The sequence below is a fragment of the Hypanus sabinus genome, chromosome 4 (genome assembly GCF_030144855.1).
Source record: "Hypanus sabinus isolate sHypSab1 chromosome 4, sHypSab1.hap1, whole genome shotgun sequence".
NCBI lineage: Eukaryota > Metazoa > Chordata > Chondrichthyes > Myliobatiformes > Dasyatidae > Hypanus > Hypanus sabinus.
The window spans coordinates 74,748,910-74,773,508 of NC_082709.1; the positions used below are offsets into that span (position 1 = coordinate 74,748,910).

General features: G+C 41.9%; 1 protein-coding gene and 1 long non-coding RNA gene across 2 annotated transcripts in view; one reads left to right on the forward strand and one right to left on the reverse strand.

Annotated features, from left to right (window-relative positions):
* The window catches only part of LOC132392893 (uncharacterized), a 29,392-nt gene extending 25,017 nt beyond the window's left edge, over nt 1-4,375 (forward strand). The window contains exon 4 of the long non-coding RNA XR_009511687.1: nt 1,917-4,375. This is a non-coding gene — a long non-coding RNA (uncharacterized LOC132392893). The remainder of the gene's footprint in view (nt 1-1,916) is intronic.
* acadl (acyl-CoA dehydrogenase long chain) overlaps nt 1-24,599 on the reverse strand; it is a 107,234-nt gene that overhangs the window by 34,903 nt on the left and 47,732 nt on the right. Inside the window, exons 5-8 of the mRNA XM_059967432.1 lie at nt 18,271-18,337; nt 14,918-15,082; nt 9,589-9,690; nt 5,708-5,821 (exon numbers count right to left, since the gene is read on the reverse strand). Of these exons, the coding sequence (XP_059823415.1) occupies nt 5,708-5,821; nt 9,589-9,690; nt 14,918-15,082; nt 18,271-18,337 (448 nt within the window). The remainder of the gene's footprint in view (nt 1-5,707; nt 5,822-9,588; nt 9,691-14,917; nt 15,083-18,270; nt 18,338-24,599) is intronic.

The window sequence follows — 24,599 nt, forward strand, 5'->3', positions numbered from 1 at the left end:
GGTAGCATTTCAGATTGCAATGAGGAGGCATACAAGAGCGAGATTGATTAGCTAGTTGAGTAGTGTCATTGCAATAACTTTGCACTTAGCATTAATAAGAACAGGGAATTGATTGTGGACTTCAAGATGGGGAAGTCAGGAAAACACAAAACAGTCCTCAGTGAGGGTTGAGCAGCTTGAAGTTCCTGGGCATCAACAGCTTTGAGGATCTAATCTAGACCCAACATATTGATGCAATTACGAAGGCACAGCAGCAGCTATAACTTCATTAGGAGTTTAACGAGATTTTGTTTGTCACAAATTTCTATGTATGCACACTGGCTGGTTGCATCACTAGTTAAAAGGCGGCACCTCAAGAAGGCAATTCGCTCAGAATTCTGGAGGAACTCAGCAGGTTAGTCAACATCTATGAAGCTGCTGAGTTCCTCCTACATTTTGTGTACATTGCTCTGGATTTCGAGCATCTGCAGTATCTGTGTTTATGATGTGACTTAAGAAGGCAGCGTCCATCATCAAGGACCCTCATCATCTGAGGTACGTTTGATCCTCATTACTACCATTGGTGAGGTTTCTACAGGAGTCTAAAGAGATGGCCAAAATATTAGGAGCTCTTTCCACTCTGCCATCAGAATTCTGAATAGTCTATGAACCCATGACTACCTTACCATTCACCTTTTGCACTATTTAATTTTTGTATTTTATAGTAATTTTTAATGTCTTGTACTGTACTGCTGCCACAAAAACAACAAATTTTACGACTTTCATGATATCTGTAATAATAAACTTCATTTTGAATACCCCAGTCAGGGTAAAGTTCATCTTAGAGGGGAACCTGCAATTCCCATGCACCTGATTTCCCTGGTCTTTCTTGCCAGGTTTGGGAAAAACTCTCAAGAGTAGCCTAAGCAAGTAACACAATGTGTTTGTAGATGGAGCCTACGGGACAGTGATGGAATTGATGTTAAGGGTATTAGCTAATGTACAAGTCAAGTGAACTACTTTGCCCAAGGTGGTTGAACTTGAGTTGTTGACATTTGCAGCTGTTCAGTCAAACAAAGAGCATTCCAGCCTCTGATCTGATCTTGTAGTTACCGTATTTGTGTCATTGGTGAAGACAGTCAATCTCTTGTTGAACAGGGTTTTAAATAATCAGAATCTAGGAAGAGCAAAAGGGCAGTGAAGAAAGTAGTCTTAAATTTCTAACAGCGAGGAACAAAAGGGGATATAGAAAGCAACTAATGTTATTCATGCACTCCACAACTCAAAGCTGATCTACAATTCAACAACTTTCACTTTTCGCTTTGATAACTGAATCAACATTGAACTCCGAACAGTAGAACACAGGAACAAACCCTCAGCCCACAACACTTTCACCAAACACAATTCCAAATTAAACTAAATCTTTTCTGCCTTTACATTATCCATATCCCTCCATTGCTCACATAATCATGTGTGTCTATCTAACAGCCTCTTAATCACTACTAATGTACCTGCTTCCATCACTACTCTGGCAGCTCATTTTAGGTACCTACCCTTCTGTATTAAAACCTCGTCCGTCACATCTCCTCTAAACTTCCCCCCTCTCACCTTAAATTCATGCCCTTTAATATTTGATATTTCTATCCTACAAAAGAAAGATTCTGTCTACTCTGTCTATGCTTCCCATAAATTTATAAATTTCTACCACATCTCCCCTCAGACTCTAATACTCCAGGGAGAAATAGAAGGCTATGTAGGAGGGAAGGGTTCGATTGATCTTAAGTGCAGTAAAAGGACAGCACACCATAGACTGAAGGGGCTGCACTGTGCTATAGTGTTCTATGTTCTAAAATAGCATGTTTGCCCAACCTCTCTTTATACTATAACATGCCTTTTAATCTACTTCCATCTTTAATATCTTTATTTTTCCCTTTCAGGGTTCTTTTGAAGATCCTGACCTGGAGTTACATGCAGACTTTGGTTCTTAGTGCAAATGGGACCCGCTTTCGGGGTTTTGTAACCGGCCGTTGTTGTTTGGCATGCAAAGGGCTTGGATAAGCCGAGGATCTTGGGGCTCTGGAGGGGGCAGATCAAGGGTCGGTGTAACGGCAGGAGACCTGTGTGTCATCGAAGGAGTCAGAATATCTACGGCTGTGTGCCCAGAGATCCTTGATTTATGAGGTCTTCAGGCACAAAGCTTGAAAAAAGCGACGCAACAGACTTAACATCGTGAAACCAGCGAGTTGTTTGTTATGTCTCGCTGCTCGCTGGGAAAACAGAGATAACTCTTTCTCCCTTATCGGGGAAAGAGAGAGCCTGTGGTATGTCGTATACCAGGTGAAACACGAAGTCTTTGGGGTAACTGCAAGCCTGTGTCTTTGCTGTTGCTTTGCTCACGCTTGAGTGCTCAGTGGCAGTTGCCAATGCTTTTTTTTGGCCAGTGGGGTTGGGGGGATTGTTGCTTGCTACCGCTTACGTGGAGGAGGGAGGGGACCTGGGGGGGGGGACTTTGGGGTTCTAACACTTAACTGTCGTTCATTCTTTTTTTTCGTTCATTCTCCTGTTTTTGTTGATGGTTGTGAAGAAAAAACATTTCAGGATGTGTATTCACGAGGAAATCTGCAGATGCTGGAAATTCAAGCAACACACACAAAATGCTGGTGGAATGCAGCAGGCCAGACAGCATCTATAGGGAGAAGCGCTGTCGACGTTTCGGGCCGAGACCCTTCGTCAGGACTAACTGAAAGGAAAGATAGTAAGAGATTTGAAAGTAGGAGGGGGAGGGGAAAATGCGAAATGATAGGAGAAGACCGGAGGGGGTGGGGTGAAGCTGAGAGCCGGAAAGGTGATTGGCAAAAAGGATACAGAGCTAGAGAAGGGAAAGGATCATGGGATGGGAGGCCTAGGGAGAAAGAAAGGGGGAGGGGAGCACCAGAGGGAGATGGAGAACAGGCAGATTGATGGGCAGAGAGAGAAAAAAAACTAAATATATCAGGGAAGGGGTAAGAAGGGGAGGGGCATTAACGGAAGTTAGAGAAGTCGATGCTCAGGTTGGAGGCTACCCAGCCGGTATATAAGGTGTTGTTCCTCCAACCTGAGTGTGGCTTCATCTTGACAGTAGAGGAGGCCATGGATAGACATATCAGAATGGGAATGGGACGTGGAATTAAAATGTGGCACCACTGGGAGATCCTGCTTTCTCTGGCGGACAGAGTGTAGGTGTTCAGTGAAACGGTCTCCTGGTCTGCGTCGGGTCTAGCCGAATTAGTTCTTACTCTCAATAATTTCTCCTTTGGCTCCTCCCACTTCCTCCAAACCAAAGGTGTAGCCATGGGCACCCGCATGGGTCCCAGTTATGCCTGCCTTTTTGTTGGCTTTGTGGAATAGTCCATGTTCTAAGTCTATACGGGTATCCATCCCCCTCTTTTCCTTCTCTACATCAACGACTGCATTGGAGCTGCCACCTGCACACATGCTGAGCTCGTTGACTTCATTAACTTCGCCTCCAACTTTCACCCCGCCCTCAAATTTACCTGGTCTATTTCTGACACCTCCCTCCCCTTTCTTGATCTTTCTGTTTCCATCTCTGAAGACGGCCTATCTACTGATATCTACTATAAGCCTTCAGATTCTCACAGCTACATGGACTATTCCTCTTTCTACCCTGTCTCTTGCAAAAATGCTATCCCCTTCTCACAATTCCTCTATCTCCGCTGCATCTGCTCTCAGGATGAGGCTTTTCATTCAGGGACGAAGGACATGTCTTCCTTTTTTAAACAAAAGGGCTTCCCTTCTTCCACCATCAACTCTGCTCTCAAATGCCTCTCTCCCATTTCCCGCACATCTGCCCTCACCCCATCCGCCCACCACCCCTCTCGGGATAGGGTTCCCCTTGTCCTCACCTACCACCCCACCAGCCTCCAGGTCCAACGTATAATTCTCTGTAACTTCTGCCACCTCCTCCAACAGGATCCCACTCCCAAGCACATCTTTCCCTCCCCCCCTCTGCTTTCCGCAGTGATCACTCCCTACGCGACTCCCTTGTCCATTCATCCCCCCCCATCCCTTCCCACCGACTTCCCTCCTGGCACTTATCCTTGCAAGCGGAACAAGTGCCACACCTGCCCTTACACTTCCTCCCTCACCACCATTCAGGGCCCCAGACAGTTCTTCCAGGTGAGGCGACACTTTACCTGTGAGTCAGCTGGTATGGTATTCTGCGTCCGGTGCTCCCGGTGTTGTCAGGATGTGTATTGTATACATTTCTCTGACATTAAATTGGACTTTTGAACCTTTGAACTCCCACTGCTGCAGATGTAGGGTCCCATCTACTTTTAAACCAGTGCCCAAGAGCAGGGTGAGCTGCCTCAACAACTATCGCCCAGTGTTCTGAAGTTCTTTGAGAAAGTAGTAGGTGCTAAAATTAACTCTTACCTGAAGGAGGACTAGGATCTGCTACAGTTTGTTTACACCACAACAGATCTACAGAGGATACAATCTCACTGGCTGTCCAGTTTGCTTTGGAGCACAAATAACAACAAAACATCTATCAGGTTGCTATTCATTGATTACAGCTCACCATTCAATACCATCATCCCCCCCAGTATTAATCACCAAGCTTCTAAACCTGGGTGTCTGTACCTTGGTCTGCAACAAGACCCTTATCTTCCTTATTAGAAGACCACATTTGGTACAGATCAGTGGTAACATCTCCTCTTCAATGACAATGAACACATATACCTCAAAGACACTTGCTAAGTCTGCTGCCTACCTCACTACGTTCATAGCTGTGTGGTTAAGCAGCACTTAAACATCATTTATAAATTTGCAGATGATACCACTGTTATTGGTAATACCCCATATGGCAACAAGGTGGTGTACAGGCATGAGACAGAACAGATGGTTGATTGGTGTCACAACAATAACTTCGCACTCAATATCAGAAAGAGCATGGAACTGATTGTGCACTTCAGGAAGGGGAAGTTGGGAGAACATGCACCAGTCCTTATTGAGGGGCCAATGGTTGAAAGGGTGAGCAGCCTCTAGTACTTGGGCAACAACATCTGAGGTTGTGTCCTGGGCTAAACACATTAATGCAATCATGAAGGCAGCACATAGGAGAACTGGTTTGTCACCAAAGACTTGCAAATTTCTAAAGATGTATTGTGGAAAGTATTCCGACAGATTAGCTCAGTCTGGTAAAGGAGGCTCCAATATACAAGATTGCAAGAGGCCATATAGAGAGGATTGTAGACTCAGTCGGTTCCATCATGGGCACAACCCTTCCTGCCCTCAAGAGGAAGTGCCTGAAGAAGTAGTTATCCATCACTAAGGACCCTTACCATCCTAGACATGCCCTCTTCATGTTACAACAATTGGGAAGGTGGTGTAGGAGCTTGAAGATCCATTCAACGATTCAGGAAAAGCTTTTTCCCCTCTTCCACCAGATTCCTAAACGGACCATCAACCCATGAACATTATCTCATTATTAACTATTTTGCACTTTTTAAACATAATTTGATGTCATTTTAGGTCTTTGCACTGTGCTGCTGCCACAAAGCAGCAAATTCCACATCATATATGAGTGATAATAAGCCTGATTAGTTTGTTATATCCTCTTCATTCATCAACAGTCCTGTCAAAGAAGCCTCTCAATTCCTCCAGAGACAGGTAACATATGAAGCTCAATTCCATCTTTTTTCTGCAGTGTTAAAGAATGCAAACTCACCTGCAAATCAGCAATAGTTTTTCCAAAGGCTTTTCTCTGTCTCACATACTTTCTTGTTTCTTCAAACATGAATTCACAGTTGGCAAGGGCCATGTCTGCAATGAGCAATCGTTCCTATAAACATAAAGGGTCAAAGGTTGTTTCAGACAGTAGTCATTTTACCGGTAACAACATCTGACTATTTTTGGTTATATAATAGTACAAATTTGACTCATCAAACCCAATCATACAAAAAGTTTGTCAATGGCAGGAATAAAGCTATGGTTCAACGTTCTCCTCTCTCCTGACAGAATGGATATTTTCCAAAATTTACCTAGCAGGTGTTAAGTGAAGCGAATCTCAAGCAGCATGAACTTATTTTCAGTCTTGGTTATATCCCATTCCAGTGAACCTGATGAACTTCTGACTTAGCAGAGACTTATAGTAGCCCGACATGGCAATAAACCATCCATCCCTGCCAATTTCGTTCTGGAAATAAAGTTCAGTACTTCTACCTGGAAAGATCTTTTCAGCAACCTCTCCCCAGTAACTGGTCATACTATCATCACACTGGAATTAATTCTTAGGGGTTCTCAGTGCAGATCATTGCTCCCAAAACTTAATTTAACAACTCGTGGACAGCTCCACTCCTAATGCTGGTAGTCAAAGACATATCCCAGTCCACTGCTTAAGAAAGTGATGTATGAATGTCTTGGAGGGCACATTAATAAATATATTGCTCACACAAAGATCTAAAACTTTGAAAAACTTGTATTGTGGTGGAGAATATATTTACTGCATCACAGACTGGCATGGAAATACCAAAGCCCTTGAATGGAAAATCCTACAAAAAAAGTAGTGGATAAGCCCCAGCCCATCAAAACTAAAGCCCTCCCCACCACTGAGCACATCTAGGTTGTTGCAAGAAAGCAGCATCCATATCAGGGACCTCCCACCATGCTGGCAATGCCCTCTTTTAGCTGCTGCCATCAGGAAGGTGGTACAGGAACCACAGGACCCACATCACCAGGTTCAGGAACAGTTATTACCCCTCAGCCATCAGGCTCTTGAACCAAATGGAACAACTTTATTCAACTTCACTTGCCCCATCACTAAACTGTTCCTACAACCTATGGGCTCACTTCCAAGGGCTTTTCAACTCATATTCCTTATTTATTATTATTATTATTATTATTATTATTATTATTTATTTTTCTTTCCTTTTGTATTTGCACAGTTGGTTCTCTTTTCCACACTGGTTTATGCAGTCTTTCATTGATTCTGTTAAGGTTACTGGATTTATTGAGTACTGTCGCAAGAAAATGGATCTCAGGGTTGAATATGGTAATATGTACTTTGATAATAAATTTACTTTGAACTTTGGTTGCAAGTGGATACAGTAAGAATGCCAAAGGAATCAGAATCAGAATCAGGTTTACTATCATTGGCATGAGACATGAAATTTGTTAACTTAGCAGCAGCAGTTCAATGCCATACATAAACTAGCAGACAGAGAAAAGTAATAAAAATAAAATAAAAACATAATAATAAACAAGTAAATAAATTATGTATATTGAATAGATTTTTTTTTAATGTGCAAAAATAGAAATACTGTATATTAAAAAAGTGAGGTAGTGTCGAAAGATTCAATGTCCATTTAGGAATTGGATGGCAGAGGGGAAGAAGCTGTTCCTGAATCGCTGAGTGTGTGCCTTCAGGCTTCTGTATCTCCTACCTGATGGTAATAGTGAGAAAAGGGCATGCCCTGGATGCTGGAGGTCCTTAATAATGGACGCTGCCTTTCTGAGACACCGCTCCCTGAAGATGTCCTGGGTACTTTGTAGGCTAGTGCCCAAGATGGAGCTGACTAGATTTACAACCTTCTGTAGCTCTTTTGGTCCTGTGCAGTAGCCCCACCACCCCCCATACCAGACAGTGATGCAGCCTGTCAGAATGCTCTTTTCAGTGCAACTACATAAGTTTTTGAGTGTAGTTGTTGACATGCCAAATCTCTTCAAACTCCTAATAAATTATAGCTGCTGTCTTGCCTTCTTTATGACTACATCAATATGTTGGGACCAGGTTAGATCCTCAGAGATGCTGACACCCAGGAAGTTGAAGCTGCTCACTCTCTCCGCTTCTGATTCCTCTATGAGGATTGGTATGTGCTCCTTCGTCTTACCCTTCCTGAAGTCCACAATCAACTCCTTTGTCTTACTGACATGGAGTGCCAGGTTGTTGCTGCAGCACCATTCCACTAGTTGGTGTATCTCACTACTGTACGTCTTCTCATCACCACCTGAGATTCTACCAACAACGGTTGTATTGTCAGCAAATTTGTAGATGGTATTTGAGCTGTGCCTAGCCACACAGTCATGTGTATACAGAGGGTAGAGCAGTGGGCTAAGCACACACCCCTGAGGTGCGCCAGTGTTGATAGTCAGTGAGGAGGATATGTTACCACCAATCAGCACAGACTGCGATCTTCCGGTTAAGAAGTCGAGGATCCAATTGCAGAGGGATATATGGAGGCCCAGGTTCTGCAACTTCTCAATCAGGATTGTGGAAATGATGGTATTAAATGCTGAGCTATAGTCAATGAACAGTATCCTGACATAGGCTTTTGTGTTGTCTCGGTGATCTAAAGCCATGTGGAGAACCATTGAGATTGCGTCCGCTGCTGACCTTTTGTGGCAATAGGAAAATTACAATGGGTCCAGGTCCTTTCTGAGGAAACTGTGGTATACTGATCAGTTGGAGATATGGCCAGTAAAATGGCAGATGGAGTTTAATTCAGGCAAGTGTAAGGTGCTGCACTTTAAAAATCAAATATAAAGGGAAGGTACACAGTTAATGGCAGGACTCTTAACAACACTGATGTACAGAGGGATATTGGGGTCCAAGTCCATAGCTCCCTTAAAGGCATTGCACAATATGGTGGGAAAGAAGGTGTATGGTAAGCTTCACTTTATTAGTCGAGGTTTTGAATTCAAGGGTCGAGAACTTAATATTGCAACTTTAGGCAACTCTACTTAGGCCACATTCAATTTCAGTTGCTCCATTATAGGACATTGAAGTTTTGGAAAGGTTGCAGAAGAGATTTACCATGGTACTGCCGGGATTAGAGGGCATAAGCTTGGATAAACTTGGGTTGTTTTCTCTGGAGATGCAGAGACTGAGCATAGGCCTCTGAAGTTTATAACATTTATGAGAGGCATAGGTAGACAGTTAGTATCTTTGTCCTAAGTTCAAAATATTTAATTCTCAAGGGCATGCATTTGAGGTAGAAGGGGGAAAATTCAAAAGTGCGTGGGCAAGATATTTATTTACACAGAGTGGTGGCTGCATAGAATGTAGTGTCTGGGCTATTGGTGGAGGCAAATACGATAGAGGCATTTAAGAAGCTCTTAGATGGGCAGATGAATGCGCAGATAATGGAATGATTGTCACCAGGAGGCATTAGTGTAATGAGACATCATTATCTTAATTAGTCTGGCACAACACTGTGGGCCGAAGGGTTTGCTCCTGTGCTGTTCTGTGCTCACTGCAGAAGCCAGGTTCAGTTGCAAAATACTGCAGATTCTGAAAACTGTAATAGAAAATGCTATATGCATTCAGCAGGGAGAAAGAGATGTCAGGTCAATGACCTATCATTGCCTGACCTGCTGAGTAGTTCCAGTAATTTTTCCTCACAATGTAATGTTTCACACAGAACCAGTGGATCTCAGTCTGCAGCATTTTGTGTCAATATCTGGGGCTAGATATGCTGTGAGCTTTTCTATGATTGGATTTTCTTTTCTAGCACACAAAAGTGATAAGAAGTTAAAAGGGATCTTGGAATATAAAAAGGATATAAACTGTCAAATCACAAACACAGCAATACATAAATGTGCAGCTGTTACCTGTGGAAGCTCAGTCATTAAATAGTAGAATCCTTTATTAACCTCTCCTAGTAGAGCATCAGCTGGCAAGCGGACATCCTCGAAGAAGAGCTCAGCTGTATCCTTCCCATTGAAAAACAACAAGGGCATTTTCATGTCAATCAAGGCAGCAACACTTACAGCTTCTGTATCTTTTCCATTAGCTCAAAGAACATCAGTAAAGCTCAGTGCTTATGTTCAAATGACACAAGGAACAGACTAAATAACTGTTGAAACTGCAACAGAAAAGTTTTTTTTTATAAGGAGAAAATGCCCCACAAACACTCAACCAGCAGTGTAATACATAACCATGATCAAATATTTTCTATAAAACTAAAGAAAGGTGAATTATCTTAAATCAATAAATCTAAAATTAGAAACCACCATGCTTAGAAATAACAGTATACCAAATGGATTTCAATATCATGCCTTTAGATACCCGCATAAAGGAGATTTTACAGCTTCTGGAGGCAATGTGTAGAAGAGATGTAAATCAGATCCCCAGCATCAGAGACTTGATTTAGCTGGAATCTAGATAAAAGGATTAGGCACTTGAATATACTCAATAATTGCGTCCATAGCTGTACGAAATCGTCTAAGCCAAAGGTTTAATGATCTAACAATAAACTCCTCCGCATGGGAGGCCATTTATTTTTTGAGACTCTGCTTCTTAGGAAACACAGAAATACAATGGAAATATAGCAGCCGGGTGACCAAAACAGGGAGATGACATTCACTTAAAAGAACAGTTAAAAATGGAAAGAAGATGTAGTACAGTTAATCAGGGACGAGATCGGCAGAGTGGTGAGAAATTAACTTGTCTCAGCAGTTCATGATGTAGAAATAGAATCATTTTGGGCAGAGATTATGAACAGCACAGGGTAGAACTCATTCAGAGGGATTATTTATAGGCCACAAAACAGAACTTGTAACATAAATAAGGAAGTTAAAAGTGTGTTTTAAGAGGGTTATATTGTACAGGGGTGGGGATGGTAGAAGGGAGGGTACAACAATCAGCATGGGTGTGGATAAGTCCCTGGAGCCTAACAAAGTGTGTCCTGGGATGATATGGGAAGAGAGAGGAAACTGGGGCCTTTGCAAAGATTTTTGTACCTTTGTGAGCCACAGGTGAGGTACTATAAGACTATAGGATAGATACCGATGTTCCTGTATTTAAGAAGGGCTGCAGGGGTAAGTCAGAGAGCGACAGGCCAGTGAGCCTTACATCAGTGCAGGGAAAGTTATCGGAAGAGATTTTGAGAAGATAGATTTATTTTTATTTGGAATGGCAAGGACTGATTAGGGATAGACAGCATGCACTTGTGTGTGGGAAATCGTGTCTTACAAATGAAATTGAGTTTTTTGAAGAAATAATCAAGATTGGTGAGGCCAGGGTGTAGATATTGTCTAAGACTATTAACATAGGAGAAGAATGAGGCCATTTGGCCATGGCTGATTTATTCTCTCTCTCAGTCATAGAGAAGGACAGCACAGAAATGTGCCTTTCAGCCCATCTAGTCCATGCCAAACAGTACAGTACATGCCATACAATTTAAACTGCCACTGGCAGTACAGTACAGTTCTCCTTAAACTTTTCATCTTTCAGCCTTAATCCATGACCTCTAGTTGTAGTCCCACTCAACCTTGATGAAAAAAGCCTGCTTGCATTTACCCTATCTATACTGCTCATAATTTTGTATAACCCTATTAAATCTTCCCTCAATCTTCAATGCTCCAAGCAATAAAGCTCTAACCTATTCAATCTTTCCTTATAATTCAGGTCTTCCAGACATGGCAACATCCTTGTAAATTTCCTCCATACTCTTTCAACATTATTTATATCTTTGCTGTAGATCAGTGACTAAAACTGCAGACACGAGGAAATCTGCAGATGCTGAAAATTCAAACAACACACACAAAATGCTGGTGGAACACAGCAGGCCAGGCAGCATCTATAAGGAGAAACACTGTCGACATTTCAGGCTGAGACCCTTCATCAAGACACTACTCCAAATTAGGCCTCACAAATGTCTTAAAATTTGTCAACATAACATCCCATTCCCTGTACTCAATATTTTGATTTACAAAGGATAATGTGCCAAAAGTTTTCTTTACTACCCTATTTACCTATACTGGCACTTTCAACGAATTATGGACCTGTATATCCATATCCCTTTCTTCTTATGCACTCCTCAGTGCCAAAACATTCAGTGGGCTAAACCAAACCCTGGTTGGCCCTACCAAAGTGTAACACCTCACACCTGTTTGCATTAAATTCCATCTGCCATTTTTCAGCCTATTATTTCCAGCTGGTCCAGATCCTGTTGCAAGCTCTGAAAGTCTTCCTTCCTGTCCACTAAACCCCCCCAATCTTGGCATCTTCTACAAATTTGCTGATCTAGCTAACCATATTATGATCCAGACCATCGATATAGATAACAAACAACAACAGAACCAATACTCGTGCAGCACTCCAAGAGTCACAGGCCTACAGTCAGTCATCTACTGCAACTCGCTGGCTTTTCCTATAAAACCAATGTCTAATCCAATTTATACCTTATCTTGAATGCCAAGCAAATGAACCTTCTTGGCCAGCCCCCCACATGTGACCTTGTCAAATCCCTTGCTAAAGTCCATGTAGACAACATCCTCTGCAGTGCCTTCATCAACTTTACCAGTAACTTATTAGAAAAACTCTCTAAGACTGGTTAGACATGACATACTACACACAAAAGCCATGCTGACTATCTTTAATCGGTCCATGTTTATCCAAATACTCATATATTGGATCCCTAGAATACCTTCCAATAACTTTTCCACTACTGATGTCATGCTCACCAGCCTATAATTTCCTGTTTATTTTTAGAGCAGAACAACCTTCGCCCTCCTCCAATCCTCTGGTACCTCACTTGTCACTAAGAACATTTTAAATATTTCTGCTAGGGTCCCTGCAATTTCTATACTTGACTCCCACAAGGCATTCTGAGGCAACACCTTGTCAGGCCTTGGGGATTTATCCATCCTAATTTGCCTCAACACAGCAAACACCTCCTCCTCCGTCATCTGTTTTGGGTCCATGACCTTGCTGCTGCTTTGCCTCAATCGCAAAGACTCTGAATACATCTCCCAAGTAAATACAGATGCAAAAAATCCATTTAGGATCTCCCCCATCTCCTTTGGCTCCAAACATAGATTAACATTTAATCCCATTCTCCTGCCTTCTTCCTGTAACCTTTAGTGCCCTGACTAATCACAAATCTATCAATCTCTGCTTTAATTTGGCCTCCACAGCCAGCTGTGGTAATGAATTCCACAGACTCACCACCCTGTGGCTAAAGAAATTCCTTTCATCTCTGTTCTGAAGGAACATCCTTGTAGAGTCTACATGGACTCCAGCAAAGTTTTTGATAATGGATTTGAATTCTCAGATCCAGGGCGAGTAAGTAGATTGAATACAAAACAGGTTTGACGGTAGGAGGCTGTTGATTTGTGAAGGGTTGTGTTTCCAGAGCAGAGGCCAAAAACCTGTATGATGCAGAGTTTGGTGCTAGCTCCCCTGTGGTTTCTGGTATTTATTAATAATTTTGATGAGAATTTAAGTGCCAAGTGTGCAGACAGCTTTCGAAGCTTATAACAAGATTTTGATCAGCTTCACTGAGCAAGGAATTTACTCGCACTCTGATGTAAATAACAATGAACTAAACCAATTAACTAATGGTGGGCAAGTTGGCAAGGAAAGAGAGAACAGAATTTACCTCGAACAATTGAGAGGTGGTGCAGTTTGGAACTTAAACAAGGGCAGGAATATTTATTACACTGTTTACCCGTGTTGTGCACTACATGTATTTTGAATTATTTTATTTACTTACCTATGGTAATATTTTAAATTGATAATTGATGTGCTATGTGTGATATATTTTTGAGGGTGCACTGGGGCCCGGAGGAACATTGTTTAGTTTGGTTGTACGTACAGTCAGATGACTTAAATTTGAACCATAATTCACAGGTCTCCAGAAAGTGTTGTTGAATAAGAACACTAGTAGATACAGAGTGAGGAGGGAGTATGCCATGCTTGTCTTCCTCAGTTGGGGCACTGAGTATACGAGTTGGGACATTACATTACAGTTGTACAGAACATTGGTTAGGCCACACTAGGAATATTGTGCACTGTTTTGGCCACCACACTGGATATAATTAACGTAGAGTGGTCAGTATATGGAATGAGCTACCAGAGAAATGGTTGAGGCAGGTACATTAACATTTAAAAGGCACTCGGATGTATATTGACAGGAAAGGTTCAGAGGTATATACGCCATACACAGACAAATGGGACTATCTCATAAGGAAGTCTTGGTCGATGTGGATCAGTTAGGCCAACGGCTTGCTCCTGTGCTGTAATACTCTATGCCATGACAGCATCAACATAAATTAAAATTAGATGGAAGAAATTGAAGTATAGAGTAAGGTACTCTTCATTTGCAGCTGTTTAAAACTTCAGTTCAGCCACACTTGAAGTATTGAGTATATTTCTGGTCGCCTTATGTAGAAGCTTTGGAAAAAATGCATGAGAGGTTTACCAAGATGTTGCCTTAATTTGAGGGTATGGGCTAAAAGGAGAGGTTGGTCAAGCTTAAGTTATTTTCTCTGGAGCATTGAAAGATGAGGGGAAACCTGATAGAAGTTTACAATATTATGAGAGACACGGATAGGATAAATAGTGAGAATCTTTTCCCCAGGTTAGAAATGTCAAGTATTAGAGGACACATATTTAAAATGAGAAGGAGAAGGATCAAAGGAGATGTGCAGGGCAAATTCAATTTCTATACAAGGAATGGTAAACGTCTGAAGCTAGCTGCCAGGGCTAGTACTACTGGCAGATACACTAGTAGAGGTTGTTAAGAGATGCAGGGAATGGACGGATATGAATTTCATGCAGGCTGAAGCGTTTCCATTTAATTTGGCATTATGTTCAGCAAAAACAACCTGGGCCAAAGGGCCTTGATCCTGTACTGTACTCTATTATGCTCTATGTTCTAAATTGACTTACTCCAACATTATTATAATAAAAACCCATTAAATTAACTAGCTACAGGAGCCAAGCCAGATGTGCTATTAAGATTTAATTTGATACAATACTGGGTGAGACTACATGAAATTCCTCCATTCCAAAATGGTCTTCTACTGTGTTGATCATGTCTTTTAGGTACCATGCAACCTCTCTGATACATAATTCAAACTTGAAGTCTAACAAAGTTATGGAAAACAATTATTTAAAAATTTCATTCAGAAGTGCAAATAAAGACAAACTAACCTGTGCTTTCAAGCCAATCTTCTCCAGCTTATTTCCTTTGATGAATCCCTTCATGCCATTATCCACAAGAAATAAGCTTATCCCATGGGCTTTAGAGCGGGCTTGAGGATCTGTTACAGCTACAACAATGACCACATCACACATCCAGCCATTTGTTATAAAAACCTACGACAGAGAAATTACTGGTAAAGGGAGATAGCTTTAGAACCATATTTATTCTTCATTGTGTCTGTACTTTTGAGAAACCATCTCTAATTAGTCCCTGCTTATAAACCTCTCCTTTCCACATCTCATTCTTTTTCAATGATTTAAGATTGAATTTGCTTCCACCAGTCCTTCAGGCAGCGTGCCTGAATTCAATATATTGTGTACAAAATACATTTGCAGTCTCCTCTGTTTATTTGGCCATTTATGAAAGCATAACTTCCTTTGCTTAATGATCTTTGCCAGTGAAAACATCACTTATTTTTGTACCAATAATCACAGTCATATAACAGAGAAATAGGCCCTTCAGTCCAACTGATCCATCCTGCTTAAGATTTCTAGTTAAGTTCTATTTGCCTGCATTTGGCTTATATCCCACTGATCCATGTATCTGTCCAACTACCTTTTACATGTCGTTATTGTACCTGCTTCTACCACTTTCTCTGACAGTTCATTCCATACGGTGACCACTCCTTATGAGAAAAATTTACTCCTAAGGTTCCTAATAAATTTCTTCCCTCTCACCTTAAACTTATGCCTTCTGGTTCTTGATTCCACAACCCTGAATACCCAGTGCATTCACATCATCTACTTCCCTCATAGTTTTATACACTTCCATAAGATCACTCCTCGTTTTCCTGATCTCCAATGAAAATAGTCCCAATCTGCTCGGCCTCCCTCTATAGTCAGTCCCATAGTGCTGGTAATATCCTCAAAAATCTCAAACACAAGAAAATCTGTAGATGCTGGAAAACCAAAGCAACACACAAAATGCTGGAGGAACTTAGCAGGCCAGGCAGCATCTACGGAAAAGAGTAAACAGTCAACTTTTTGGGCTCAGACCCTTCATCAGGACTGGAAAAAAAGATGTCAGAGTAAAAGGTTGGGGAGAGGACAGCAAGACATACAAGGCGGTAGGTGATAGGTGGGGGGGGTGATTTGTGAAGTAAAGAGCTGAGAAGTTGATTGGTGAGAGATAAAAGGATGGAGAAGAAAAAATCTGGGACAGGAGAGGACAGAAGACCACAAAAGAAAGGGAAGGGGGAGGAGCACCAGAGGGAGGTGATGGGCAGGTAAAGAGACAGGGTGAGAGAGGGAAATGTGAATGGGGAATAGTGGAGGGACGGCAATTACTGGCAGTTCGAGAGATCAATGTTCATTCATGCAACAGATTGAAGGCTACCCAGATGGAATACCAGTTGTTTCTCCTCCAACCTGAGTGTGGCCACAGTCAGTAAACTCTGACTGTTTACTCGTTTCCATAGATGCTACCTGGCCTACTGAGTTCCTCCAGCATTTTGTGTGTGTTGCTCCTCATACTGCACTTTTCACAGCTTAATGTAATTTTTCCTACAGCAAAATAACCAAAACTAGACACAATATTCCACATGCGATCTCACCAATGTCTTGTACAACCGCTACACTACTGTGCGACCTCTAAAATTATTGTTTTATTTCTCACCCCCACCCCCACTGCCCTGACCTTCCCAGTCGCCAGGCAGCCACTGCTGTTTATTGTGTTTCCTACTTTTATTCCTTCACCTCTGGTGTTGTTCAGGCACCAGTTTAATCAGTTAAAATTGATGCAGTCCACCTTTGGAATAACAGCAGAAAGGAATCTGAAAGAGACTGTGTATTGCCACCCGCAACCCAGCAAAAACCAAATTTCCCTTCCTCCCCCCCGTTACCACTTTGTCCTTTCAATAACTTACCACCCCTTCAACCAACCCCTCAAACTATTTGCCAAAATGTTTGCCTTTTAGCCAAGATAAATGTGAAAATAAATCAGAATTATTCCCTTTAGCTCATGTGAACCCAAATTTCATTTATCTTAGTTTGAAAATTCAATTTCGGCTATCATTGGATACCGTACAAAAGAAACAGCGACAAGCCATTAACAAGAGATTCTGCAGATGCTGAAAATCCAGAGCAGCAAATACAAAATGCTGGAGGAACTCAGCAGGTCAGGCAGCATCTATAGAAAAGAACAAAGACATTACAGACCAGATGAAGGGTCTCAGCTCAAAACATTGACTCTTTATTCCTTTCTGTAGATGCTGCCTGATCTGCTGAGGTCCTCCATTTTGTGGTTTTGCACTTACCATTGAGAGACAATCTAGCTTGGAACTGATGAAGTGCTCCACTGCACACTCGGTAATGTTGTCTTTTGCATGTAACAGTGTACGTTATCTTTTCTTTTTCTTTGGTGGATCAGGTAGGTCTATTATTCTGACAAGGAACCTCAATGTTATCTTAGCGTCTAAGCCAACATTTATCTCTCAAGCAACATCATTAAAATGGAAAGCCTGGCAATTATTTCAGTACTGCTCACTTGACCTTGTTCTGCCAGAGACGGCTGAACAAAGGTGATCATTTTTCAAAGTGCAAGCTAAGGCACTCTAGTCAAAGGGTGGAGGCAACAAATAATGTCTGATACAGGCAGAGGCTCAGCTATACACCAGACCTGGGAGCAGCGGACTGCAGTTGAATCCAGAGCCTGGGTACTTTACACAGCAAATCTGTGGAATGAAGGTCAGCAGAACACTTGTCCTATCCTTTTTATATAACGTGGTTAATCAACAAATAATCAGTCTAACTCAACATTTGCCACTGCTTTCTGTGCCCAGTCTCAGTCAATGAAATTATTGAAAAGAAACAAAATGGTAGTGTTGAGACATCCATAAACTCTTGAGAGTATGTAAAAACATGCATCCCAGTCAAATAGGATTTGTGATGAGAAATGGGAAGTCTTGATGAAGGATCTTGGCCCGAAACATCAACTCTTTATTCCTCTTCACAGATGCTGCCTGACCTGCTGAGTTCCTCTAGTATTTTGTGTCTGTTACTATGAATTTCCAGCATCTTCAGAATGCCTTGTGTTCATAGTAAAGCTGTAAGAGCTATTTTTAAGCAGACAAATAAATTGGAAGTTGGAGTTTAATGTAGACAAATGATTCTAAAAATAATAACTTAAGTTGTCTGACTGACCAGAAATAACAGCAAATTGAAGTGTCAAATAAACACTGGTCTTTATGTGGCATTACTTTCCACTGGCATCTGAAGAGCAAAATGTGCATACTGTAGCACTTGATCATTATCAAGGAGGAGGCACATTACCTAAAGGAATTTTATTGCGAATTATTCCTTACTTTGCTGCCATTGAGAATCCAGTCACCACCATCCTTCTTGGCATTTGTTCGTACTCCTTGTAAATCACTAAAGAGTCAAAATTTAAAGTTAAGCAAGCATGGGGTGGGAAGCCCTGTCTCTTATTTCTAAGATGCTTGAATCTATCAGCTGACAGCTGATAGCAGAGTTAAGAACATGGTCAGCTTGTTTGGTGCTTCAGGTAGATAAGGCAGAGTTAGCTCATATTTCTCTCTGGCTATAAGGAAGCCACTGTGAAGATTCACTTAATACTACATTTTATTTGCAAGCCCCTTTCCTATCTTGCAAATTAAATCTTGGTGAACATAGCAAGTCAAATCTCGGCTGTTCTTCTGCATCCAGTCATGAATATCACTATTATTTAGCAGCTAAATAGTGAATGGGAGGAATTGGAATCTGACAAAAGACAAAAGGCAACATGGTTTCCTTAAGGGGAAATCTTGCCCGACAAATCTGTTAGAATTCTTTGAGGAAATAACAGGCAGGATAGACAAAGAGAGTCAGTGAATGTTGTTTATTTGGATTTTCAGAAGGTGCCATCCACAGGGATGCTAAACAAGAGAACAACCCATGGCATTACAGGGAAGATTAGCATCGTTGACTGGCAGAGGGCAGAGAGTAGGGATAGAGGAGGCCTTCTCTAGTTGGCTGCCAGTGGTATTCTGCATGAATCAGTCAGATGATACAAAGCTAAATGGAGAGGCAGGTAGTGTTGAGGGGACAGGGAGTCTGTAGAAGAACTTAGACATAGTAGGATAGTAGACAAAGTGGTAGATTAAATGCAATATAGGGATGTACATTTCTGTATACGGCCATGCATGTTCATAGAAGAAATAAACTTAATAGACTATTTTCAAAATGAGAAGAGAATTCAGAAATTGGAGGTCAAAGTGAATTGGGAGTCCTAGTGCATGATTCTCTAAAGGTTAATTTGCAGGTTCAGTTGATAGCAAGGAGGGCAAATGCAAAAACAAGGATGGAATGCTGAGGCTTTATAAAGGCATTGATCAGACCACATTTGGAGCACTGTGAGCAGTAAGGGCATCAAATGTTATGAGACAAAGCTAGAGAGGACAAAATAAATCATCCATGACTGAATGACAGAGAAAACTGATGAGCGGAATGGCTTAATTACGCTCCTTTGTTTTATGGTGTTACCTTACCACCAAGGTAGGCATCAATTTTGAGAGCTCAATATAGACATTAATACAAACCTAAAGTAACGTGTTGTTGGAGGAAGTCAGTGGGGCAGGCAACATCTGTGGAGAGAAATGGACAGTCAGCTGGTTGAGTTAAGACCCCCCTCCCCAAAGAAAGGATCTTGACTGAAACACTGTTTGCCCATTTCAATCCACAGATGTTACTAATCTTCTGAATTCTTCCATTAGTTTGCTTTTGTCCCAGATTCCAGCATCTGCAGGCCTTTGTGTCTCCAAAGTAACATGTGATCAGACTGATGTATGCAACCATTTCAGACAAGTAGACGCAAGGTTTAAACCTCTACTGTGTCACATTAACTAATGCTAGCAGTAGGTTGGGAAGAGCAACATCTAAGTTATTTCAGTTGCACATTATTTGGCAAATGTCAGTCAATGCAGAGAGGAAACAAAAATTACAGCGCCTCTAATTAATAATGAAATTAATAGACATGGTAAGATGGCACCATTAAGTGGTGACTTTTTGTGTGCAACTCCAATGGAAATCATCAAATATTTCTACTTAGGACTACGACAACTGAAAACCGGAGTCACAGCCATGCGTACTTCAAAGTTCAAAGTAAGTTTATTATCAAATTCATATATGTCACTATATACAATCATGAGATTCGTTTTCTTGCGGGTATACTCAATAACTCCATGAAAGATAATAGAATCAATGAAAAAGCACATCCAACAGGACAAGCAACCAATGTGCATGACAATGAAGTGCAAATACAGAAGAGAAAAAAAATTAACAAATTAGCAATATATATTAAGACCATGTGATAAAGAATTCTCGAAAGTGAGTTCATAGGTTGTGGGAACAGATTAGTGATAGGGAAAGTGAAGTTGAATGAAGTTATCTCCATTGGTTCATGGGCCTGCTGGTTGAGGGATGATAATTGTTCCTGAACCTGGTGGGGAATCATGAGCTCCTTCCTGAGGACAGCAGCAAGAAGAGTGTATGAACTGGGTGGTAGGGTCCCTGATAATAGATGCTGCTTTCATGCGACAGGGCTCCGTGTAGATGTGCTCAATGGTGGGGAGGTCTTTACCCATGATTCACTACTTTTTGTAGAATTTACCATTCAAGGGCATTGGTGTTCCCATACCAGGCTGCATTGCAATCGCTCAACATGCCCTCCAACACAGATCTTTAGAAGCCTGTCAAATATTAGATGTAATGCTAAATCTTCGCAAACTTCCAAATAAGTAGAGATGCTGCCGTTCTTTCTTTGTAATTGCACTTACGTGCTAAGCCCAGGACAGGTCATCTAAAATGATAACACTGAGGAATTTAAAGTTATCCCTTTCCACCTATGATGCCTCAATGAGCATTAGGTCATGAACCTTTGGTTTTCTCCTCCTGGTCAATAATCAGCTCCTTGATCTTGTTGAAAATAAGTGAGAAACTGTTGTTACGACACCACTCAGCCAGAGTTTGAATCTCCCTCCAATATACTGATTTGTCACCACCTTTGATTTGGCCAATGACAGTGGTGTCATCAGCAAAATAAAAATGGCATTGGAGCTCTGCTTAGCTGCACAGTCATAAGTATAAAGCAAATAGAGCAGCATTGTCTTAAGATGTTAAAAAAAAATCAATACCCAAAATTGATGAGCCTCGGAAGATAGACTCGGGTCACAAGTGCCGATCCCCTTTAAGAAAATGGAAACAGAGACACCTTACCGGCCTACAGGTAAGATTGAAACACAGTGGCCTTCAACTTCCACTTCCAACTATCCTGCTGACAAATGTACAGTGTTCAGAAAGTAAAATTAGAAATCTCAGAGCAGGATTGCTGTATCAGAGGGAAATCAGCGACTGCTATATCCTCTGTTTCATGGAAACATGACCCACACCAGCAACTTCAGACGCAATGCTGCAGCCCGATGGCTTCACCATTCTCTGCAAAGACAGAACAGCTCATTCTTTTAAAGGTAGAGGATGTGATGTATGCTTTATGATTAGCTTATCGCGGTACACAAACATGACGGTTCTGTCTCAGTCCTGTTCAGATGATCTGGAACATCTCCAGCACCTTGGTATGAACATCAAATTCTCCAACTTCTGGAAATTCCCTCCCTCTCCCTTCCCCCATCCCACTTTCACTCTGCCTCCTCTTCTAGCTGCCTATCACCTCTCTCACGATTCTGCCTTCTTCTACTACCCGGAGTGCTTTCCCCTTACATTCCTTCTTCACCTTTCGTGCCTATCCCCTCCCTGCTTCCCCTCCCCCACCCCTTGATCTTTCCTCTGATTGGTTTTTCACCTGGCACCTTCCCCCTCCCCTGACCTTCTTTATAGGGCCCCTGCCCCCTCTTTCTTCAGTCCTGATGCAGGGTCTCGGCCTGAAATGTTAACTGCTCATTTCAACGGATGCTGCCCGACCTGCTGAGTTCATCCAGCTTGTTTGTACGTGTTGGTGATAACAGATCCTCCTCGCTAACGATCAACACTGGCGCACCTCAGGGGTGTGTGCTTAGCAAACTGCTCTGCTCTCTGTATACACATGACTGTGTGGCTAGAACACTGACCATGCCACTTGACACCCACACTTGGAAAAATCTGATCACCTGGCTGTATTTCTATAGGCAGAAACTAAAGACTGCAGCACCAGTGGTGAGGACAAAGAAGGTATGGTCAATGGCTGCGGAGGAGTGCTCACAGGACTGTTTGAGTCCGTGCATTGAACAATATTCAGTGATTCATCTTTGAGTCTGAATGAGTATGTCTCAGTTGTCACCGACTTCACCAGGACCTGTGTGGATGAGTGTGTGCCTTTAGGAACATACCAGATATACCAAAACCAAAAGCTGTGGTTGAACCAGGAGACATAGTGCACTGAGGACTAGATCTGAGGCATTTAAGATGGATGATCCAGAACTATACTAGAAGTCCAGGTAGGAGTGTTCAAGGACATCTTCAGTCTGTCACTGCTTCAGTCAGAGGTTCCAACCTGCTTCAAATGAGCAACAATCATACCAGTGCCCAAGAAGAGCAGGCTGAGTTGCCTCAACGACTATCACATTGACACTCACATCTACTGTGATGAAGTGTTTTGAGGTTGGTCATGGGTAGAAACAACTCCTGCCTAAGGACCTGGACTCGCTGCAATTTGCCTATCACCACAATATGTCTACAGCTTATGCAATCTCACTGGCTCTCCACTCAGCCTTGGATCACCTGGAGAATAGTAATATCTATGCCAGGCTGCTGTTTATTGACTACGTTTCAGTGGTCAATACCATGATACCCACAGTTCTAATCAACAAGTTCCTAGGTCTCTGTACCTCCCTCTGCAACTGGATCCTTGACTTCTTCACTGGGAAACAACAGCCTGTGCGAATCAGAAGTAATATCTCCTCCTTGCTGAGGAACAGTACTGGCACATCTCAAGAATGAATGCTTAACCCACTGCTCCACTCTCTCTACATCTACAGTTGTGTGGCTAGGTACAATTTAAATATCATTTATAAATTTGATGACAACACAACTATTGCTGGCAGAACTTCAGATAGTGACAAGATGCTGTACAGGAGACAGGTAGATCAGCTGGTTGAGTGGTGCTGCAGCAACAACCTTGTGCTCATTGTCAGGAAGACCAAGGAATTGCTTGCAAGCCTCAGGAAGAAGTCCAGGGAACATGCACTAGTCCTCATCGAGAGACCAGAAGTGGAAAAGGTTAAGTAGTTCCTGGGTGTCAAATCTCTGAGGATTTAACCTGGGCCTAACATAATGATGCAATTACAAAGAAGGCACTACAGCAGCTATATTTCATTAGGAGTTTTAAGAGAATTGGTATGTCACCAAAGACACTCACAATTTTCTACAGATGTACCATGGAGAGCATTCTAACTGGCTGCATTACCATACGGTATGGAGGGACCACTGCACAGGATCAGAAAAAGATTCAGTAAGTTGTAAACTTCACCAGCTTCACCATGGGCACTAACCTCCCTAGCATCAAGAATACCTTCAAAAGGCTGCATTAAGGACCCCCATCACCAGGGCACGCCTTCTTCTCATTGCTACTATCAAGGAAGTCATACAGGAACCTGAAAACACACACACATTTCAGAGAACAGCTTCTTCCTCTCTGTCATCGGATTTCTGAACTGACACTGAACATATGAACACTAGCATTTATTTTTTCCTCTCTTTTTGCTCTATTTATTTAATTTTACTCATTTTTTCTTATTGTAATTTATAGATTCAAGGTATTGCAATGTATTGCTGCCACAAAACAAATTTCATGACATATGCCAGTGATATTAAAACTGATTTTGATTGTGATCATGGACCTCGCCTAGCTGGAAAAAGCACTGAGCGTTAAATACATTCTCAGCTATTATATCCTCAACAGTCAAATGAACATCCAGTACTTTTCTCTTCAAGCTTACATGTAAAGTAATTAGGCAGCGCTTTAGGGAATTGTCTGCTTTCGACAAACTGAGCTCACCCTCAAGGTCACACTGGAGCCAAACGGAAACTGAAAACCTCTCAATAAGGCTGAACACTACATAACCATATAATTGGAAAAAAATATTATTAGGCATCAGTAGTTAACAAAATACTAATTCAAACTAACCAGATGCATTTATTCAAAAAGGCAACCTAACTAGAGTCTGAATATAAATGTTAAAAAGCCAGATATAAGCACTTTAGATTTTTACTCTCACACTTATGTCTGTAATACAATCCATGTGGCTCCAGATGCTGTATGTAGAGTACTATACAAAAGTCTTAGGCACGTATATATAACTAGGGTGCCTAACAGTTTTGCACTGTGCTGTATTTGTCAACTTGGAGCAGAGAGCGAGTTGGTAAATCTGGTGAGAGTAAAGTATGCTGGGCATGGCGAGGGTGGAGTGCCATGGGAGGGAATGGGACAGGTGGCAAAGGAGTGCCAGGGGCGGGAGGGGGGTATCATGGGTGCAGACACACCCAACCCTGAGACACTGACAAGGTCACTTGATTCCAAACAATTGGTTTATTGACCATTACAGGATGTTTGTCTGGTGCTTCCTGCTCCTCCCCTGTCCCTTCCCTTTTTCCCCATCCATGGTTCCCTTTTCTGCCCCTTTCTCACTCTCAGTCCACAATAAGA